The sequence below is a fragment of the Bombus bifarius genome, unplaced genomic scaffold, assembly GCF_011952205.1.
Source record: "Bombus bifarius isolate JDL3187 unplaced genomic scaffold, Bbif_JDL3187 scf7180000008199, whole genome shotgun sequence".
NCBI lineage: Eukaryota > Metazoa > Arthropoda > Insecta > Hymenoptera > Apidae > Bombus > Bombus bifarius.
Genome location: NW_022884505.1, coordinates 5,501,092 through 5,524,036, shown reverse-complemented (window position 1 = coordinate 5,524,036; position 22,945 = coordinate 5,501,092). Strand labels below are relative to the sequence as shown.

The 22,945-nt window shown below is 37.4% G+C and overlaps 1 protein-coding gene across 5 annotated transcripts in view; it reads right to left on the bottom strand.

Moving 5' to 3' along the window:
• The window catches only part of LOC117210306 (protein couch potato), a 181,303-nt gene that overhangs the window by 36,283 nt on the left and 122,075 nt on the right, over positions 1-22,945 (bottom strand). For 4 of the 5 annotated variants that reach the window (XM_033453213.1, XM_033453216.1, XM_033453215.1 and 1 more), the window contains exons 4-5: positions 6,319-6,381; positions 3,534-3,675 (exon numbers count right to left, since the gene is read on the bottom strand). In XM_033453213.1, the coding sequence (XP_033309104.1) occupies positions 3,534-3,675; positions 6,319-6,381 (205 nt within the window). The remainder of the gene's footprint in view (positions 1-3,533; positions 3,676-6,318; positions 6,382-22,945) is intronic. The other variant, XM_033453214.1, reaches the window with a different exon arrangement.

Here is a 22,945-nt window from a genome sequence, read left to right as displayed (position 1 = left end):
ATACAGTTACGACAATTTTACGTAGCAATTTCTAGACGAATCACGAAATATTATTATCTTTTTTTACAACTAATAACTTTCGAATCGTCGAAAGTGCTCCATAACGAGTTCTTAGATTTTGTCATTCACAAGGGAATTATGAAATATACAGGGTGGTTGGTAACTGGTGGTACAAGCGGAAAGGGGGTGATTCTACGCGAAAAAAGAAGTCGAAAATATAGAATAACAATTTTTCGTTCGAGGCTTTGTTTTCGAGAAAATCGACTTTGAATTTTCGCTCGGTACGCGTGCGGCACGTTATAACGGATCTCGCTGTAGATCGTTGTCTCGATGGAAAAATTAAAAAAAAAAAAAAAAAAAAAAAATTTTATTCTATATTTTCGACTTCTTCTTCACCCCCTTTCCGCTTGTGTCACCAGTTACCAATCACCCTGTAGATCAGTGCACTATATTTTTAAACTAAACAAACGAATAAATTGAATTAACCAGCATAGATTACAGGAAAGAGCGAGAGAATATTCGTTAGTTAATTACCAAGTGTTAATTAGGAAGCGAAAGCCGATGTTTGCGTTCGCGAGAAACGTATGGTATCGATCACGAATTTGAGACCAGCCCCTACCGTGCCGAGAAGGGGCTTCTTTAGGATAGTTGGATAGTTTGACAGCGGGTTGGCTTCTCACGGTATCACCGAAAGTATCGCCGTTTATTTCAAGAGGAATATAACGAACCATAATCAGGCGTGTCGTAAATTTCACGCGTATAATACTGTACATTTAATACTATCATTTATAACGCTATTACTAAACTTGATCATGTACTACCCATACATTAGATAATTAATAATTATGCTTGATCGTATCGATTAAATATTACCACGTGAAATAGGTGTCTACACATCTTCCTATATATCTTCAAGTATCGTATGTTCGAGTGGATCATTTGATACTTTTCATACTTTTTCCCACTTCTGCGTTCTGTTGCCTTTGCTAACAGAAACGTTTTATCGAAAGATTAATTTCGGCTGGAATATTAAAATTTTGAAATTAAACGAATGAAATAAATAGTATTTGCGGGGAGAGGGGAAACCTACGATTCACAGAAATATTCGGCAGTGTGCGTTACAGTGGGTAAATGTCCGGTAAATGGAAGCAAGCGACGTTTTACGACTTCGCTGCGCATCGTAAAATCCGTAGACAATTTTTCCACTTCGAGCCATCGTCTCGATATCGTTGGAAAATTGACGTTTTTATATATTTACGTGGCCGTAGCCTATCGGTAATCGATATCGTCGAACTGGTTGATATCGAACGTCGACCAATAAAATTCACTGTCCTGACCGCGTGGCTTATCCTTATTTCAAGAAGTCTCTTCACCATACCGACACGACGAATGCATATTTACTACCGATGTAAAACAACCATCCAAAGGGAATCCACTCGAGCTTCACACCGTTCCCCTTTTATCTCCCTAGATCGATTCGCATCGCATTCCACTAGACGCATCCTCGATTTACTTCCGTGTCCTACGCGACCTAACTCTAACTCTTACTCAAAAAGTTAGCCATCGTGCACGAAATCTATTTATATCGAATGAAATTTTCTCAAAAGTAAATCATTTCCTTCGGTTTTCTAAATTTATTTCTCTAGCTCTTTTTTTCCTCCTATTTAAATAGCAAAATATTTTACAAATTTAAACTTTTACAAGTTTTATGTTTTACAGACTTCTTTCTCTAGCTCCTTTTTTCTCACTTAACCCCTTGCACTCTGTAAATTATTCCATACGATTGGCTTGATTTACCATTTTATAACGTAGAATTTTACTTTGAGGAGAAGAGGTTACAAATGTTCACGAATTTATTTGTACGATAGTTTATCGATGGCAATAGAAACAAATAATTTCGAGATAATATCGGAGGAGTACAAAGGGTCAAAGACTCGTTTAATGGCTTAAAGTAACGATTAAAACACTGGCAAGGATACGGACGGACGCAACAATTTTTCGAGTTTTCTCTTTCTCTTTTTGGCTCTTTTTCATTCTGACAAAGAGCGCATTGTTCTATTCGTTCGAATTTTAGTTACGTTCGACTGCATCGCCAATGTTGATTGTATGGATGATCGATAGAGTTAATATCGACGTCTATTGTTTCGCAAGGTAACCCAAAAAGAACGCGAGGAAAACGCATGCCCACACGTATCAAACTGATCGGACAGCGGTGGAAGTACGATAATTAATTTTCCGGCGATGTTGCCACCGTGGTATTGTATGTTCTATTTCGGTAATATATGAAATGGGATTGATATTAATGTTCTGTTCAGACTCCTGTCAAAATAATCGCTTCGATCGCGACACTAACTCGAATTTTAAATAAATTATGCCGTTATTTAATCGTTGGTTTATTAATTAAGGAAATTTGCCGATTAATCTTAAATTTCCCACTATATATTTTATGAATGTTGCAATTTAAATTCTTCGCAGTAAACTATATGTAAATTTCATTGACTGAAAAATGTCCATTAAACAGAGATTTGCAATTTGAGTAAGTAGATAAATACATTTATACATACGTAACTATAAAATGATATTGCTAGATTCATTCGCTGTTTAACACTGGAAAAAGTATTTTAATCGACGCTATGAAAGTCGAACGTTTTTCAGTCGTAGAAAAGTCATCGATTATTAATAATTAGAACTTTGTAATTTTTCACGAAATACGTATAACGTATTAAGATCTAGTACCAGTTTTATAAAGAAACAAATATATTCGTGATTTAGTTGGCTATTAATTTATCGAGCTATCAATAGTCGTCTATATAAAATATCAAATATGGAAGGTTCCATACAAAGCACTATTACTGAAATCAATAACCACGTATGATCGTATTTTCCTCCGAATAAAAATCAACGTTAACGTCGTCAAAAGCAGCCGAATGGTTTTATTAACTGCAAAAGTAAAACTGCGGGACCCGATGGATCTGGTACAGATCTACAGTTAAATAATAAATACACCATCTATTTATTAACTCGTTAAATAAAAATCATAGATCTGCAACAAATTGATAAACATGACCGAAGAAACGCTTTTAAACATCACGAAAGGAAACATGTTCGCGAGAACCTGAAGAAAGAACAGAAATTCATCAAACCTTTCGCGTTTCACGCTATCGTCCCTTAATGCCATTCTACCATATCCATGCCACATCTACCATATACAATATAATACAAAGATATGGTTTATTTTATCGTACTATATCCACGCTGTCCGATGCCTTGATTACCGAATGTCGTAAGGGGTTCAAACTCGGGGACGTGTGGGGTTGGTGGACGGGAACGTCAGACGAAGAGAAAGAAATAAAAAAAAAAAGAAGAAAGAAATAGGAGGAAGATACGCTCCAAGATGACGGGTGGTGGTGGAAGAAGTAGAGAGAAAGAGATAGAGAAACAACAGGGAGGAAGATACGTTGTAGTTCGGTGCAGTGGGTGAGAATAGTAGTGAGACGTATCCAGCGAGTGAACGAGTGGCGGTGCATACTTACGTCCAGTTAGAGGGTGCATCAGAGCAGGGTGCGAGGTGGCTGCTGCAGCGGCTGGTTGCTTGGGTTTGCTAACCTTTGTGTTACTTTTTGCAAATTCCAAACGTATGGTTTGTGGCATATCAGGATCGAATCTAACCCCCTGCTGCAAATAGATTCCCTAAATTAGTAAACCGGGAGCACACGTGGATGCTTGGAATTGGTGAGAGGAGAAGAAAGAGAGAAAAGGCAGAGAGTGTGAGTGGCGGCAAAATTACGCTCGAAGGAATTCTATCGATCTACGCTTTCGTCGCCAGCCAAGCTTCGAAGTAGATTTTCGTTGTATTTTGTTTGCAATTAGAAGGGTTCGAAGAGAAATAGCTTCGAGACGCGGAGAATTTTTGGTACTCGTGACCTCGCGCTTTTAGCTTTCGTTACTAAATAGCGGTAAAGCGTTTGTGATTTTGTCGAGGAGAGGAATTTTCGATTCTTGGTGAATTTGGAATTTTGAAACTTTTGCGATGGACAGTTTTACACGGCGATTTTAGTTACGTTTTAAACGCTTGTCGATAATCGTCGAACGGAGGGTTTCTTTAGTAATAAAACCGAACTTTCAATTGGTATTGGGATTGGTAGATGACCGCAACAATTTGAATTGATTACTAGAACAGGATATATCGTAGGTTATATCGGAATAGGTTATCCAATCTAATTTCGCTCTCCTATTTTACTTTGTTCGTTTAATTTCAATTTGTTTGCTATTCTCCGTCTTATAGGCACAGATTATCGTATAAAGCATAAAATACAAGGTAATATTAAATTGGGTAACCCACACCGGATAATTCAAGTTCGGTTTTGTACGATTTATCGTACAAGATGTAAAATACAAAATAAAAATAAGACGCTTGAAACTCGAGCAATCATATACGTAATTACCTGTGTAACCCGATCAGCCATATTTAAATTATCGATCGAGAATTAAACAAAAAGTAAATGAAACTCTATTTACCACCTTAATTACTATTGTTCTAGTACTGTATCATCGGATTGACGACTGGCAACGAAAGTGTCGTATAAAACGATGCGTAGGGTAAGAGCGACGATAGGGGACGAACAAGGGTGACGGAGTTACAGGAAAATTAGCACAAGATGGTGTGTGTGTGTGTGTTTTCTGCGTGTATACATGTAAGTGTCTGTATATCCGTGTCTCTGTTAGTACAGTGGCTATCGATAGAAGTGGGTCGTTCGTTAGTCTGTTTCAGGCTGTTCTCAGCGTACGTGTCCATCCGACAAGAGGATGTTTCGAGTCTCTCTCGTACGTAACCGGTTACACAGGGTTATAAAGACATTGCAAATTGCGTGAGGTCAATTGCAGTGGTGTGATAAAAAAGAAGGATCGTACGTATACGTGTGTGAGTAATTCATAGATGTACGCTTAATCTTTCCACAGCGAACAAGTAGCACGAGGAAGAAAGGTTCAAGGAGCTATCGATTACAATATCGTCTTCACGTTTTACATATCGCTATATACGATGCAATTAATTAAAATTCATCACCCATTAAAAGATCAAGCTATATAAATATCGTTTGTATCTGTCGTGAGAAATACAAGAAATCTCGCGACGGTAAAGCGATAATTATTTTCCAAGCCGTTAATTCCGAATTCTTCGTAACTTTATTACACGATGAGAAGATTATCGTACCGTGCTACGATCCTTGAAATTTTATATTCCAATTCCTCTCTCATTTCGACGAATGGAAAATATTTGTTACGTTTTAAGAGGATGTTCGCCATAAAATCGAAAGGTGAACGTGCATACGAATAACAATTCTTTTTATTTCGTTCGAACCGAAGATGATTTTTAACGTTGGAAAAGCATAATTGGCTGGAACATGATCGCAAGAACGTAGCAGAGTCGAACATACTTGTTTACTACACACGTATATATGGTCTATTGTATCGTTGAAATCTAACAGAATGTATTTGTACAAGATCCAAGTCCATAGATTAAACGTCATATACTTCTATACATATGTAAACGATTTTTGTATCAAACTTGAAAACTCGACAGGGGTGTAAGAGAGAGAGAGAGAGAAAAAGAGAAAGAGAGAGAGAGAGAGAGAGAGAAAGAGAGACAAGGGGGTGATTTCAAAGGCTAAAACGGGGGATGTGACACGCTTATTAAAAGGCAAAAAACAACACCATATATATGTATATTTCAGTATGGGTAGTATCACACGGTGCAACCAGCGTTATTACAGTATGATGTTGGTATACGTATACGGAGAAACAAGGTAATTTATACTACGGATTCGTCCCAGGTTAAAAAAAAAAAAAAGAGAAGATTACAGGAGGAAGCTAATTGTAGTATATAAAAACAGAAAGAAACTTTTACGTATAATATATATATAATTAAATATGTATATATATATATTATATAATGGAAAAATAAATGGAAGAAGAAAAAGAGTGTGTGTGTAAGTACGTGTATGGTAATTGATAAAGGTAAATAGCTACGTAGCATTAACCCGTGCCAGCTGGAATCTAAGGCAAGGGTGTGTATTTTCATATATGTATATGATACTTTGAGAGAGACAAAAGATTGTAAAAAAAAAAAAAAGAATATATAATATATATAAGGGAGGAAGAAGAAAATTGCGGGCCATTGTTTGTACGTATGTGTATGTATATTCATATATAATATGAGAGAAAGTATGGCCATATAATTGTAAGGGAGCCCGCGGGAGCTCTCGCGTTTTATCGAGCAGCTTTTTCTCTCTCGAATACCTACGAGAAACGGAGTATTACCTGAAGGTCCTGTTTCGCTGCCTCGGCGCCGGCCCTCGTGTGAAAAGTCACGAAACCCACCGGCTGAAATCAAACAAAACGTACGCGTCAATACGTTTTACTCGTTATATTCCTACTTAATATTCGGAAAAGAATTTCATCGTTATCCGTCGCGCATCGCTTTAATTTCGTATCTAGCTTGCGAATGTTTACGCATTCATAGGAAACGTAGAGTTGCAAAACTGTACAGAGCGCGCGCGATATGCTAAAACACGCGAGAAGATAAAACTAAGATTTCAAGATATATAAAACGCGTCAAATAAGTACTTTTTATAATTTTCTCTTTCTACTGTGACAGGCGAAATAGATTTCTAGTTAGATTCCATCTTCTCGATTATATTCGTAAAAATATGAATTTGCATGAATGCTCGTAATGATAAATTACGGAAAAATATAGAAAATGGGACGATGTTATTATCGGACGAAAGCTATTTAAATTTTCTTAAGTAACACGCAGAATATCCTCTCTTATCAAAATGATCGTCGGTGATAGTGTTATTTTACATGCAGCTTTATTAAAACCTCGCCGAGTGAAAAAGGAAATAATTAAGGGAATAAAAAAGGGAATAAAAAGAGAAATCTTCGCATAGGCAGATTAAAAAATTTAGCGATACGACACCCTATATTGTTAAGTTACTAAATGTTAGTAGATAGTGAGATTTTCGTCTCTACCCTTGCATTTTTAATTTATTGGGCAGTTCAGATCTTGGAAAAAAGAAGGAAACATTCAGATTTTAATTAGGATTTGGAGTTTCATTCTGGTCCTGAAAGCGACTGACATATCGTGGAGGTAAGGCAAGGCTAGATTTTTGATAGAAACCCCTCGAGGTTTAGGGTCGTGGAGCAATTTCTCCAAAGAAGAGGGACGCGTGATACATCGCCATGTTCTGCAGGCGTGTTTGCAGTGTCCCTGCAGAATTTGTAAAAAGTGGAGAAGATTGCACCAAGCAATTTTTCATTCTTATACCCTGCTTAACCTTGGTTAACTGTGTTGCCTTGTGATCGAAAATTTCATTACTTACAAAATTAAAAACTAATAAAGATGAATCAGTTTCAATTAGGTCGCTTTCAGTTCTTCGAAATGGAATGCGATTTAATTTATCCTTACTTCTTAAAATTCTGTTTAATTTATTATTAAAATTATATATATATATATATAAATAATATTATTAAGAAAATTGCGTTTTTGAAAATATAAATGCGAAAATATATAAACTCAATGTTAATTTCGCTAGCTTTTCATTCGATATTCGCTGGATTTTCCTTTATTTTTCATTACTTCTATTAATCTGTTAGGTATGCTATCCACTATCTTGCTCAAAGTTTCGAATATATTTTTTTAAGTTCAACCATATTTAAAAAGCTGCATTAAACCTGGCTTTTACCGATCGTAAGCTTTCCCTGCTGAAATTCCTTAGTCCAGCTTCTCGATCGAATAATAATTCTATTCCTGAAATCTTGTGAAATCGTTTTTTATAGCGACGGTTGGTACGAATAGGAACATTGTTTCGTCGAAAGATTATCTTTGTTGCTTCTGGTTCGGTTACGAAAGGCGATAGTTTGCCACGTAACATCTCCTAATATTCTATAACGTTCGATTTACCCTTTACAAACGCAATTTCGCTTAACGTATTCAGGTATGATCAGTGGTTTCCTGGAAATATCGAAGAGATATCGCAGAAAATACGTTTGAATTTATAATTATTCACAGCAGTGTATACATCGATAAAATATCGTTGTGCTAACGAAAGGCAATGACTTGATTTGAGAGAAGGTTGCGGATAACGCGGTCCTTTGACTTCACACTGCGAATCTATCAGCTATTTTGCTTATACTGTATCGATTGTACATCGACAGAAGGTTTAAAAGTACCTAATTCTTGATCTATCAAACCAAACAACCCCGTTAATCGATGTCAACAAACAATATATCGTTCGATGTCACGAAGAATAAAGAAGAAAGAAGAAAAGAGAATAAAAACAGAGAACAAACGTTCGAAGCGTTGGAAAAGACAGAGCGTCTTATTGCACGGGACGAATCAGCTCGCAGAGCTTAAAATAGATCGAATAGACTTTCTGGCTAGATGATGCTCGCAAGTTCACCCTCGGTTTCCTAAGAGGGGATTCGAGAAGCCTGTAATTCACCGAGAAACGAATCGTTCGTTCAACGGTCTTTCTACGGTGTAATTTTCCGAGGGAACTCGATGGAATTTGCACGCGTTTACCGCTGAGAACCGATACGGGTTTTCGGTTCGGTAAACGTTTGCGGAGAAACTATGCCGTGATTCTGTTTCATTGAGAAAAGAGCCACGAGCGACCCAGATTCGAATTTTCATCGATATACCATCGAATTCTTCTTCACTCAATTACCGAGCTAATTTTATTTTACCGTTTCGAAGAAAAGTAGAAAGTAGATCCGATTCGTTTGTATTTTCCAACGTAAGCTTTCTCATACAGTTTTATAACGCATTTTTTCGCTTCTTTCTCGTAGTTTTCTATTTACTAATTTAACGAAGAACAATTTAATCGATCGAAGGAAGGAGACGTTGTGAATAAAAAACAGCTAATACGCAAAAAGGAAATTTCATCGATAAAAAAATATTATCTTTTTAAACAGCGCTGTATCATTTTTCTTTGTGGATAAATTCAGCGATATAGGATTAACGGTACAACTACCAAATCCGTCAAATCTAATGACAGGTTCGACGTTTTTCTGCTTTTGATATCGCTGAAAACATGCAGCTGCTTTTAGCAAGATTAAAATCGAATTTTATTCGGACAGAGATACGATTGTATACAGCGATTTAATTGCATTATACCATTTAATCGTTTATTTGCAGCCTATTTATTCTAGGTTGATCAATATCCTGACAGAATCTTGTTTATCAACTAAGAAGTAAAGATTTTGTATAGAGAGAAATGTCAAAGGTACAAATATCGATATAAGCCGAATCCAGGCATAGCTCTGACATCGCGTAAAAGATACTGCAACTTATTCAAAAAACAAACTAATATCTACGCGAAATCTAAATTCTTCGACGTCAAAGAAAATTATAAAATCACGCCTAATATGAAGTTTGCGATCGAGGAAAACAAAAATAGACAAAACCTACCAATCGAATGCCTAAAACTTCGAAGCGGAAGGCAACGACACGACGTTCCAAGTAATCTCAAGACGATCCTAAGTAAGATTCGACAGTTTCTAAAAGCCACGAACCTTTTTAACTGATCTAGCCACAAGCAAGTACCTTTCTTTTTTTTTTACTTTGTACATGGAGAAATCCTCGTAGACACTCCGCCGCTGCGGCAGCAGGAGAGCAGTGTCGGACAAGCAAGTACCTGAAATCGCTACAATTGTAAATATCGTATCTACGTATTACTTACTTACCAAACGATAAAATACCGGTCTAATGTGATACTGTATAAGCCTGTGAAATACAGTTGTACGAGACTGTAGTCGCTAATAACCCGCAGAGCTGGACGAGACTCGACACAAGTAAAATTAAAAAAAAAAAAAAATGTGGGGAAGATAAATAAATAAAGAGCATAGCAAGAAGACGTTTCCCGTCAAAATACTTTCGATTCTCCTCTTGATTTCCAATTACCGCAAAAACGCGGCTGTTTCTCGCATTATTGAAAAAGCTATTCATCGAATGGAAATAATCCGTTTAACGGTGGTGCCCGACGGATATTTCGGAAGCGTTGTTTCGTGCCAGCTTTATACCTATGATAATATTAGCCTGTGTATAACGATCCTCGACACGAGATATATCCCCGTTGTGTTTTCTACAAATTTTTATCGCCGTTGCAGGATCAAGATCCGATAAGCGAGAATTCGCGGCGCGGTACCGCGCACGCGACAAGGTGATATTCGTAAACGTGTTGCAAAATTATATCGGGGGCCGGATCAGATATCGCGGTAACGTTGCAAATAAATTTGTCGGGCTGAAAGCGATTATATAAATGGATAATAGAACGACAAAGGAATTTCATTCGACGTTAACGTTTAAAACGAGCGTTCACCGTTAAAGTTCTTTTCCATACGATGCCGCGTAAATGGAGCCAATAACTTTCATATTGACTCCTCCGCAATTTTCAAACGGAATCGATCGAATCGTTCCCGATAACGCGAATTTATTTCGTCTCTGGAGATGATCGAGAGTTTTATTAAATTTGCAACAATGCCGTCTCCGTCTGTTTTCACGAATTTCTTTATGCACGTTAGATGATATTTCTGGAGATGTACGTCAGGATCGTGGTGGCATTTAGCACATCTTTGAAATATTCGTAGGTACATGTTCAAGTTTTTAATTTTCAGATATCCGTGGACGTATAAATCGTAGCGTTCACAGGTAACGCGTTAAATCGTTCGGAAAATTCTGTCGCGTTATTCAACCGAGCTTTGTGGCTTTATAACTTTTGTAGGTTACATCTCGATGATTACGATCTTCATCCCGATAATTGCGAATAAACTTTAACAACGGAACTTTCCGATCAACTCGACAACTTCTTGCTTCAGGATATTCGTCGATGGAAATATAGGCAGAATCGTTTCATTTTTGAAGAAGAATTTAAGTTACCCTGCAGTCATAGTACCTGTAAACTTGTCGTACTTCGTGATAACTGTGTCTAGGAAACGTACCGATAAACAAATTAAAAATTATATCGTTTACGAAATGAATATACGGGTAAAATGGCTAATTGTCGATTGGAAGTGGCCGAACAGCAATAAAATTGTTACAATGTCTTTCTATCGATCTCCCTCAAATTCACACGTGTCACGAACGACGTATCGACTCGATCTGCCGCCATAAAAAAGGAATTAGGAAACAATGAATACGAAAAACGATAAGATCAACAGGCTATGTACCTACGTGCAAAGAAACAGCCTTATCGTATCTACCATCGCTATCTACAATTGCCTTTCATTTTACGTTACGCAGAATTTTCCATTTTGATCTTTGTCTCCTTTTTTCTCCTCTAGGTAAAGAGTCCGATTCCGAAGGTAAATAAATCTTCCGGTATAATTCTAAATCTAGATAAATCTTCCAGTATAATTCTAATAAACAGAAGATCGAAATATGAATGAAATTATCAGGTCGGTATTATGCCTGACGATTTTTCATTAGAAGATAAACGAAGAGAGGAAGGTCGGAAAATTCGATCGACAATAATATTTTCGCAGATACTACTGAAAATAATTCATGGTAAACAGGATCGAAATGAAGGTAAACCATTCTACGATGCATTATTCGTCGTTCGACTCGAACAGGAAAAGCAAGAAAAATGAGAAGAATGAATTCGGTAGAACGAAAACATTTTGAATTAAGCGATATACAGAAAGGTTGGGCGAATGGAAATAGCATCTCGTTACTCGGATGAGATAAGTGAGTCCTATTTCTAAAATCGCCACTTGTGACGAAAACCAGATTTTATACGATAATAATCGCAAGTGATTTCTATATTTTTAAGCTCGCGAATGCTCCGATAATCTTTTAATTTTTTCCCGAAGAAATTGTTTTCAAACGAAGAAATCGTATAAAAAGTAACGCTCGATCGTCACACTTTAAAAGCCATGACTTTTATAAATTTGCGTTAATAAAACTAATTAATAATCGAGAATAACCTTTAGAGACTAAAAATAGTAAGGGATTTACGTTATTACTTGTATATCTTCCCTAAAATAATTTAGATATTGCAAACGCAATTCGATACGCAAGATTAATATCCGTCTGAAAGATTTTATTATTTACGCGATTCAACGATTGGGAACACACAGATTTCTTTATTCGAATTGAATCTGGCCTGGTTATCTTAAATTAAAGAATTTTTCGCTCGTTATATTTTTTCCCTGCAAATACAACTCCTGGAAACCAATTCGAGCAAATATACATGCACGCTATGAGCGAATCACAAAAAGATGAGAGAATCGCTGTTGTCCGAAATAGCTCGTTATTCGTGGATTTGATTAAAAAATAGTTTATACCAAACCACTTGGAAATTGAAAACGTAAGAAATTAAAATGCTTTCGTTTAACGAGCTTCGATGAATACGATATATTTCGTATAAAATATTTTTTGTCGGATCCATAAACGACGAGTTACTTCCGAACTAGCAGCTCTTATCGATTCGCTTTCGTATTTAATGAAATTAATTTCCAGAATTACCGATTCACCCGTATTATTCCAAAGGAATTACCTATATGTAATTAAGGTTTTACCAAGTTCGGCATTTCCTTTTAACAGGAAGGAGCAAGTCACTCTCGCCAGACTTGGAATTAGATGCGCTAAATTGACACGCTCTCATCTTACAGCTAAAAATCAGTCGAATAAGTGCAATAATTTTAATTGTATTCTCTTTGGAAATTATTCTTTTAATCGTAGTAACGTCCCCCAATACGGAATTACATTTGGTTTTCCAAACGAAACTCAGACATGTTTACGTTGTAAACAACATCGTGAGAATCTTCTTTATTCTCTCAAACGTATTAATTCGTATCACTATTTATGATATTGTAAACTAATCACCAAGTTCCGACACATACTGCATATTCTACTGTATTATACTATAATTGTACTGTATATGATATACGTCCAAACGGTACTAGATAGTATTATCATTAAGCTACTAGATACTATAACTCGAGTTTCTCACTTGCCTTATTTTACAATAAGATGTAAAGTACATTTACACTGTGATTTTTTTCTTATGTTATATTTTTGTCATGTATTTCGTTAACCGCGGTCGCTAGCGAACATAAAAATCGTTGACTCTACGTCAAATAAAATAAATAAGAACGATAAAAGTTTTCTCAAAGGAAAATGATACGTACGCGAATCTAGCTAATGGGATAAAATGTTCTATACATCTTTGGTCGCGACATCGAATCCACGTATCGATTCGTGGGAAGTACTTATTTACATGTTCAGTGAGTGAATCGTGTGTCTGACTTTCATTTCGTGCTACCGGTTACGTTCCCGGAACTGTTATCGAAACACGGAATTTCCGAACGTAATGTAACGTTTCGTCGAGCTTATTTTTATCAATAGGTTCATCGTGGTGGTCGCATGTAGGTTAACAGTTAGTGGTTGCGTGCTGCCTGACGAAGAACAATCAATTTTCACGTTCCCCGTTTCTACTTTTCCTCGTGCATCGTACGTAAATGTGCCATTTTGACGCATACTTTCCTCGTTTTATAGTAATTTTAATTCGCTTAGCACAAATAAAAGAAATCTTTGTAAAAGATAAATATATTTTAGAAACGGTTTTGATTCCTACTTATTAACACTCTGATAACTTTTAGTAATCTTTGATTGTAAAATTACTTAACATTTTTTGCAGTATTCGTTACTGCCGCTGCCATTAACTCGATCGTTTAATATAAATCAAACTAGTTAATTACCTTTTTTCATGGTTCCTTTATAAAACATTATACACCCTTTTATACACCGTTTAAAGCTGTTTTTACTTGTGTATAAAAAAGCACTAAGATTTGAAAATGCTTAGTTTAAAAGATATTTCAATGTTAATTTCATCAAATCGAGTAATACGAAGGACAAGGAAAGAAGAACCTGGTCTTCAATCAGAAGCATAAAGATCCATAGTAAACTCTACATCTGGTCTTTTTAGTTTTCTCAAGCACTGAAGAAGCCATCGACAGCGTGTAGACAAAAGACTGCGACGAAGACAGACCATAAACAGTAGACAGGCGACGTTGGCTTCGGGGTTTTCAGTTATTGGGTAACACAGCTAGCGTGCGGATCTGGACCAGCTCAAATTGTATTCTTACTTATAATTACACTTCTATTTAAATATATTTTCTACCTTACAATTTATCCACGAGTTTCTCTGTTTATACATCAAATAACCTCAACAAAATTCAACGTTTCTACAGATACCATGTGATAATATGAGCAGAGCGAAAGAAAGGATTGTAACGGCTCGCCTAAAGACTGCGCCAATCGCAATAATCCACGAATATCTAATTACAAAAAGAAAAAAAAGCAAAAATGTATCTAGACATACAGAAACACGAATACAAAGACACGGAATAGAACTCGACACATGACGCAGTTTTAACGTCACGGGATCGCATACCTTTACTCGCTAAATTTCGTCAAAGAAACGAATACGTACACTAAAATCCAATCGGTATAAATCTAACTTTACCGCTGATAACCTCGTAGTCGATTTGACGCGAAACACTCGCAACTGAAAAGAAACTAGTCGTTTCTCGACCCAAGTATTTACCTTTGGAATCTCGAAGACACCGTTCATCTGGATAAAATCGTCGACCATCGCAACACGAAGAAACGAAAGAAAAACGAAGCAAGTTTTATCCGAAACGTTTTATCGAGTAACGTATGGTTTAGCGGATATCTGCGTGAATCGATTAAGACGGGACACCCTGTATATCGCTCGCATTATATACGCGAACCGACAGATAAGAAAAATGGCGACAAAGGTGTTTCATGCATATAACGCACGCTCGACGATGGAAAATAGTATACACACGTGCGCGATTATGCATGTAACGACGGCGGTAAAGCAACTGCTCAGCCCGATTCCGCATAATCGAAGGGTTGGAAAATTACAATGCAGCCGGTTGGTGCAACATTTTCGAGCTTGGCTCGTAAAAGAACGCGAATACGTTTCGAATCGCGGCCCAACTTTTCCCCGATACGGTCTCCCCCGACAGAAGAAATTTCCCTTCTTTTCCGCGAAGTGCAAAGTCGCGCGAAGTAGTTGCAAATGGCACGAATTATTTTTTACCCGTTACTTATTCCCGAACGAATAAATTGCGTTCGCGTCGCGTCGTTGCCAGGCAAATTGCTGTAATTCGCGAACGAGCTTCGTTTTTCTTTCGTTCAAAGTTTACCGTGTCTTTGTTTTCCACCGGTTCTACGAGATCGCTACAGGCAGATTCTCGAAAAGGACGAGAGTTAGGAGGTAAAATTGTATTCGCCGGATGGGTGTAAAGGGAAAGACGTAACTTTTGAAATGGATTCATCGTTTCGATTTAACTTTCATTTTATTCTATACTCGCTGTTTTCGCCAGGGAACGTCCGAAGGAATTGCGAGAATCTTCCTGGGGATTTCTTACCTTTTCGAAGAAGCGCCTCAAACTGATTTCTTTAGAAAGAAGAAGAGAACGAAAGAATATTGTAATTACGTTTACATTGGATATTATTCGATTAAACTTTTCATTTGATAAGAAGACAGCGAATTTGTTATTTTTTCTACAATTGAGTTGGACAAGCGTTGGCAATAGTGGAAACTATAAATCTTAGATTTTTTGAAAACCAACGAAGATTCCATTCGATGAAATATCGTCGAACGATAATAGCAAATATTTTACGATCATTTTCGTAAATTCCTTACGGACGAAATCAGATGAATTTCATAAAAGCTAAAAGGCTTACGAGCCTCGCGGATCGGATTGATGTTTAAAAAGTTGTCGTTTCACGAAGTCGAGAATTCGATAAAAGTTGTAAATATTTGACGCAAAATTTTAATAAACTTCTCGCTAGTTCAAGTTTTGCGGCGAGCGAAGATCGAAGATCCAGGCCGTTAAAAATCATCGAATTCCACGTTTGACAAAACGTTGGTTTAGCAGAGAGTTTCCTCGCGAGGAAATTCTTCGCAAGGGGATACCATAAAAGTAAAGTTCAGGAACTTGACGCCAGTGGCAAGTGAAATGCGAAGTACGGAATTCATGCGGATCTATAAAAAGGAAAGATTGGAAAGTGGCGTTCGTCGTTCAAGCGAATCTACTAATATCACTCCGAGGGAAGACGCGAAAAGAAAGCGTAAAATCAATGAGAATTTCACCTGAATGCAACAACCGCGATTCCAAACGTCGTTACATCTTTGTATCGTTGCTGCAAAATCAACCGGATTCGAGGTAAAAGGATTTTGAAAATACCTTTGCCACGGCCTCTTTGATCCGACGCGCGAATGCAAACGAATATCGAAGTCGGAACCTCGAATGGGAAAATTTGTTAAAAAACGATGGCGTCGATTTTTAACCGTAAAATTCTACGAGGAAGGATAAACTGTCGAATTTGCCGCTCGACGAACGGGGCAATTAGCGCGAGCAAATGGCAGAGGAAACTCGTATCGATCTGCGCGCTCGTACCTAACGGTGCCAGCGATATCCGTAAAGGGACAATCCCAGAAAACGAGAACTTTTTACGGCATCGTTCGATGATATTATAACAGATGAAAACGTACGAGATAACCCGAAAAACTAAATTTTAGTTCCAGCGAAATATCTTTGAAAGAAAAATATTAAATGAGGAGAAAAGTAAAAAGGGGCAGGAATATTGGCAGAATAAAGCTTTCTATAATTATTGATATTCGAAGCAAAATATTTTATCAAACAACGTTGAAAGAAAGAGCGATATTTCTTACTTCTATTTTGAAATAGAAATACGGAACGTACGTATAAAGCGTTAAAAATGGTTATACCTTGAATGGAAATGTGGAGAACGTGTAATGCCTGTTAAAGCGAACGCAACGATTTGGTTGTCAGTAGTTCGAAGTAATTATATTTGTCTAAATTTCCCGCGTTATATGAAAGAATTAAGAGAACGAAAAGAAAGTTGTCGTTTTCGTTTGAGTTTATGTCGAAACAAATGGTTGGTGATTTGAAAATTTTTACTACAGAGGAAACTAATCTTCTACGACTTTTTATGGCTTTAAAAGGAACGCTATTTAGAGCAACGTTTATTAAGACTTTTACGTGGTTGAACAAAAGGTTATAGAACGTCTTGTACAGTAGAGGATCGTCGATACATGTTAATTGGAAACCAATATCTATACGATAAGAGAAGCTTCGTAATCACCAATACGCGCTTTCCACACATAACGAACACACGAAAGAAGATGTCGAAACAAAACTTGGAAATATCCACAAATTATGAATTTGTATGGTGTCTGAACCATTCGGAAGACGAATCGACGATTCCATCTCGCCTTTAACGAGGACCGCGTTCTTCGCAAAGCATCCGCGATGTATACTTTTTGTATCTAATGCTCGCAAAATTCCAATATATTTATTTCTCGTATATATTTCAAGCGGTAAATACCAAACACCAGCCTGTTTTATTTTAGTTCGTTCGTGCGCTGTCGAAAATAAAATGTTTTAATTGCGAGAGAAAGATTTTGAAAACGGTATTTTATTTGCAGGATACTGAAAATACCGAGAATTGTATTTGAATTGTCTTATTTATTTGAATTTATTTTTGTTCGCTATCCAACATAGAAGTTACGTTAGATTCCAAAGAATTTAATGGAGGGTAAACGTAATCGTATCGGAGAAACGATATTAAAATCTTGAACAGAAACTGCAACTCCGGATACACGAATTTGGTCTTGTTCGTTTTCGCGAAGCGAATTCAAAGTATCGCAAAGTTATCACAGATACACGACGAAACAATTATCTTTAAAATATGATACGTCCTTCCATCGAAAGACTGTTTAGTTTCGCTCGATCGATCCTTTGCTCATAAAGGAGAGTAGTCCAAGCGATGGAAAACTTTGAACGATGCACTTTGTTACGCGCGAATAGCCATACTCGCGAGGAAAATAAATTTAATTTGCAAATATTATAGACCGTTGAGTTCCGATATTAGCTCTCTCCTTAATCTATTTTCGCTATCGAGAAACATCTTAAATACTATTCGTAACACAAAGTTCAAGTATATTATCGTGCGCGTCACAACGCGACGATAAAAATATTCTACTCGCCGCGAATTTCCTTCGTATCTAAAATAGCATTTTATTCCAACGGTAGTACAACGATCGTTTAAAATTGCCAACCATCCGAAATATTTTTCCTACAAATTTTAGCTAGCACTGGGTCTAATTTCACCTTTCCACTGGACTTACCCCGTTAATACTAAATTATCAAATATCCTTTTACCGCGCACAGCCCTTTAATCGCTAATGCGAGGATTCTCTGTCATTCGGAGGCCGCAAATTTGTCCGGAACACCAGCGAGATCTCTTTACACGCATCTCGAATTTCCAATCGCGCGTATTTTCACGACACAGCCCTGTCGAAGGGAAACGAGGTCGATCCGTCGAACTCGGCCGTTCGAGATCAAATTCGCCTTCGAGCGTGACGTCATCCGGCATCCTTCGATGCGAAAATGCATTCCTTTCTCGGGTCGATGCCGATCTCCCCGTCCCGTTCGTTATTTTAGAATTCTCGGGTGTACGAGTAAAGGCCAGGGCGGCCGCGCACATCATAGTCGCACAAAGCGAACACACATAGCCGTATAGATGCACAATACAGGGTGTTAAAATAAAAGTGAGCGAGATTTAGAAGGCGCGAGGATAGATGTCGAGATATGGAAGATAGTTGGCGTATAAAGGAGTCGTTGGAAAGCTTAGGCTTCCGGTTATAAGCAACTTAATTTGCTGCGCCAAAAATACACTGGTAGCTCTCTAACGTAGTCGTAGATCAATAAATCAGCTGTCCTCACCTTCTCCTTCGTTTCACTCGGTCTGACCGAACGTGAGCGACGATAGAATTTCGGCTGTTATATCGGAAGAACGCGGCCGAAGGAAGACTCGATATGCCACGTTTTTAGTTTTTCCACCAGACTATATATATTTCTTTGAAAATCCACCACCATGCCATAGTCGACGCTTCGTCGAGCTTCCGTCGAAGGATGTTTAGATGAAAAATATCGATTTCAAAAATATTGGTTATAGTTACATAGACGTGGAGATCAACTTTTTCCGCAACAAGTTTCCTCGAACGCAAAGTTTAGACAAACTTTAGAATTCACGACGAAACTTCGTTGGTCTGTCATCCGTTGCTAAAAGCTTTCGTATGTATCTTTGAATAAGCTTTCAACTGTGTCGTTACATCAAAGCGTATTCTTTTGTGCGCTAGACAACATCGAAATCAAGAAGTCGAGAAAATTGTACTCGTCGTATTGTTGGTTCGTAAACTTCGTTTAATCTCGTTCGTTCGCCTTGGGCGGCGAGAAACACGAAGTACGAGAGGAACACGGAGAAGGATTCGTCAGCTTAAATTGTTTGTAACACGAGACGCAAACGTCGAACGACGTTTCTGTACGCGAACTCGTTCCATTGTCTTCGCGTTTAGATTCACAAACTTTATACAAGTATCGTTTACATTTTTTCGTTTAACACCCTATAGAAACGCGGAGAACCGAACGAAAGAGGAGGGTGGAAAACGCTTAATGCTCGAACGGGGTGAAAGGATTTTCCAACGTTAAGGTTGGCAACGTTGTGTCGCGTGTGACGCGCGTGTTCCCACTGGTGGCGCATAAATTAATGTTATCACGGTTGAACGTTGTATATCTGAGCCAACATGGCGGCCACGATGCCTTCCGCGAAGGCATAAAATTGATGTATTTTTTTGCAGCCGAATCGATTAGATGTTTTCCATCGTTACGTGACTCACGTAACGCTCTAGACTTTGTTTCTTTTTGTCGCTGGTTGGTTAATGTCGGTGGCTCGTTAATTCCGCTAACGTTCTATCTGCTCGTTTTCTTTTCGATTTGGTAAAACGTAGAACAAGTATACAGTGTACGTCGTTGATGCTGCAAGGTTAATAAATTTGCGAAATAGACGCTGATTTACAGTGGTTAGAAAAAATATCGGCACACCGTTGCATCTATTATGGCATTTTTACAGACCGATTAATCAGCTCCAAGAATATTGAATTTCGTATCGTTTGGCAGCCTGTTGCCTCTTCTTCCTTTTAAGCTTCTTTAACGTAAAACGCGATCGGAAACATTGGATGTTAAAAAAAATGAATCAGGGAACCCGATAAAAGGACGCTCGATTGGAATGTCACTTGTATAGTCACTGTATTAGTTATCAGATCGATACGTAGAGTAATCGCAGCTAACATGAAACATCTGATTTTAAAAGTTTGCCAAAGAGAGAAACATGCTTTCCTTTCGATGAAATTAACGTTGAATCAAAATTAATGGATATTCGTACGCTAACAGTTAACTATGCAAAACGTTATGTATCTCGAAGACAGGGTAAAAAATGTAAAAAACGAGCGACTTTCGATCGAAATTTGAATGCACTTGTTTTTTTGCTTCTAACGAAATATTCTGCACCGTTGCTGATTGATTTTTTGTCGGTTACTTGGCAAGATATCCAGATTGGCAGATTGGTTCCATATAAAGCTCTGTTCCATATCAGTTACAGTTACCCTATATATCGTTTTCCTTCGATAAAACATTAATTACGCGTACGCGTAACTCCTTTAAAACGTCGTACATGGCGAGTCGATAAATTCTGCGAGTTAATTTTAGTAAATTCGCGATGCCAATTGCCAATGCGATCATAAAAATTTGATACCGTGAAAATGAAACGCAGAAGCTGATAAAGAAATAGATACATTGGAAAATAAGAATATGTGCCGATACTTATCGCAGCCACTGTATGTCGGAATTTTCACAACGAGTCGTAAAAGTGAAATTACGCGTCGACAGGGGAAAGGAACCAGGCTCGTGGAGAAAACCATTCACGACGTAGGTCACCCATCGTACGAGTATATCTTTGGGCGTAGGAAAGTAGTAGGGTGCGTGGATTATTGGTAAAAAAGTAAAGGTGAGTTTGTCCTTGATATCAAGGGAGTGTTGCTTGTCGTTAGACCGTGTTGTGAGACGTCAGGGAGAATTGTCAGAGGCCTCCTTAGGTATATTGATTTTTCTCTTGATTATAACGTATTATTATTTGTAATTAACATTTGTAATAGATTATCGCCAGTAACAATGGAACGTTGAATTTTCCGTACTGATTGTACTCGTTATCGTGTTTCGTCAACGTTTATAAGAGACCATTAGCAGGGACAATGCGATGTTGAATTTTGTGTTAATTATCGTACGATCAGCGCTGTTCCTAGTCGATATTTGTAATAGCTATATTCGCCTGCTAATCGAAAGGTTCATAGCGAAACGAGTCTTGTCGAGATTTTTCTCTTTTTCGGAAACCATGAAAACAGAAACAAAAGAAAAAAAAAAAGAAAGGGAAAGGAAGAAAAGATACTTTAGCGCCTTCGACCTTCGTTCGATGGATCGTAGTTTTTCGTTTTTAAAATATTCACCAAGCAGCATAGCTGCTTATACGCAACTGGACGTTATTTACGATCGTATTGCAATAGGTTAGGTCTTGAACGATCTTTCCACAGCGTCGGTAATCGATCAAGTTACGAATCTCTCCTCCGACTGCTACGATATTTTGTTATCTAAAAAAAAAAAATTGAGAATATTCGACAAGCATCGTTTTAATTCCGAGCTCGTTAATTTGAAATTTTAGAAAAGCAATTTTTTCTTTTCACCGATCTGATACGACGGTATCGACACATATTATTTCCGATAAATAATACCATCGACCGTCACCATAACATATTTCATATCGGCGACAGCAAAAATATCGAAAAATAACATTTACATTAGTAAAGATCAGGCAGAACGAGAACGACAGGGAAAACACGGGTTGTGTTTGCGTTGCCGCGAATTCATCGGAATATTCCATTGAACAGATCTACGAACCTCTCGAATTTCCATTAATTTCCCGTGATACAGTGAGTTATATTACTATCATTGTATTGTTATATTATAAATCATTATATCGATGATATAAAGGTGCGTTCAGACCAAGCGAGCCAATACTCGTCCGTTCCTTGCTTTCATAAAATTTGATTCACCGGTAAAAAAGATGTAATATTGGTTATCGAGATATGGAACAATAACTGTAAAGAAGAGACGCGGTTTCTATTATTCGAAAATTCTCTCGTTCGAGTTTTAAAAACGAATTTTGTCTCTCTGTTAATTCGGATACTGGAGATTCCGTTGTATCGTATTTGCATGCTTTTTCCTTACAATTTTATCTCGATATTAACATTGATATTAATAATTGCGCAGTTTCACGATAAATTTTACCCTTTTCTCTATGGAAAATTACAAGTTGTCCTCTATCAAAGCTAGTATAATCTTTCCTTTTCGTAACGTGTCGAATTTCCTGGTGTATTCTCAAAATATTGGTGTTCATCTCCTCTGACGTTAATTATACGAGATAAATCTATTTTGCAGTTCGAATTGTTTCTAAGAATTGCTAGATTTACAGAGCGCGAACAAGCGTCCACGTATCGAGTACAAAGAATCACTGCGATGCGAGTCAGTGCACCGTTAGATTTCGTAATTCCGTGTTTTGCATTTATTGTTACAGAAAGTTGATTATGTCTTCTCAAGTCGTACGAATGCGTTACGGCAGATAATAAAGTTGGAATTTAATTAATTACGAAATTAACGGCACGATGGATTTAAAAGTTAAAGTATACTGAATTTGGATTCTGAAAATTTTTATTAAAAATTCATCGTACGATTAAATGTTATATTTTGTAATATTTTTGTAACACGATATTTAAATCACCCCCTCTTGTACGAAGCAACAAATACAGATAGAGTACAGAATGGCGTGGTAATATTCGAATATCGATACGACTGACTAAGTGTTCTCGTACGTTTGGTCTAAACGCATCCCGATACGTTAAACATTATAGATGGAAATATTATCCTAGAAGAAATG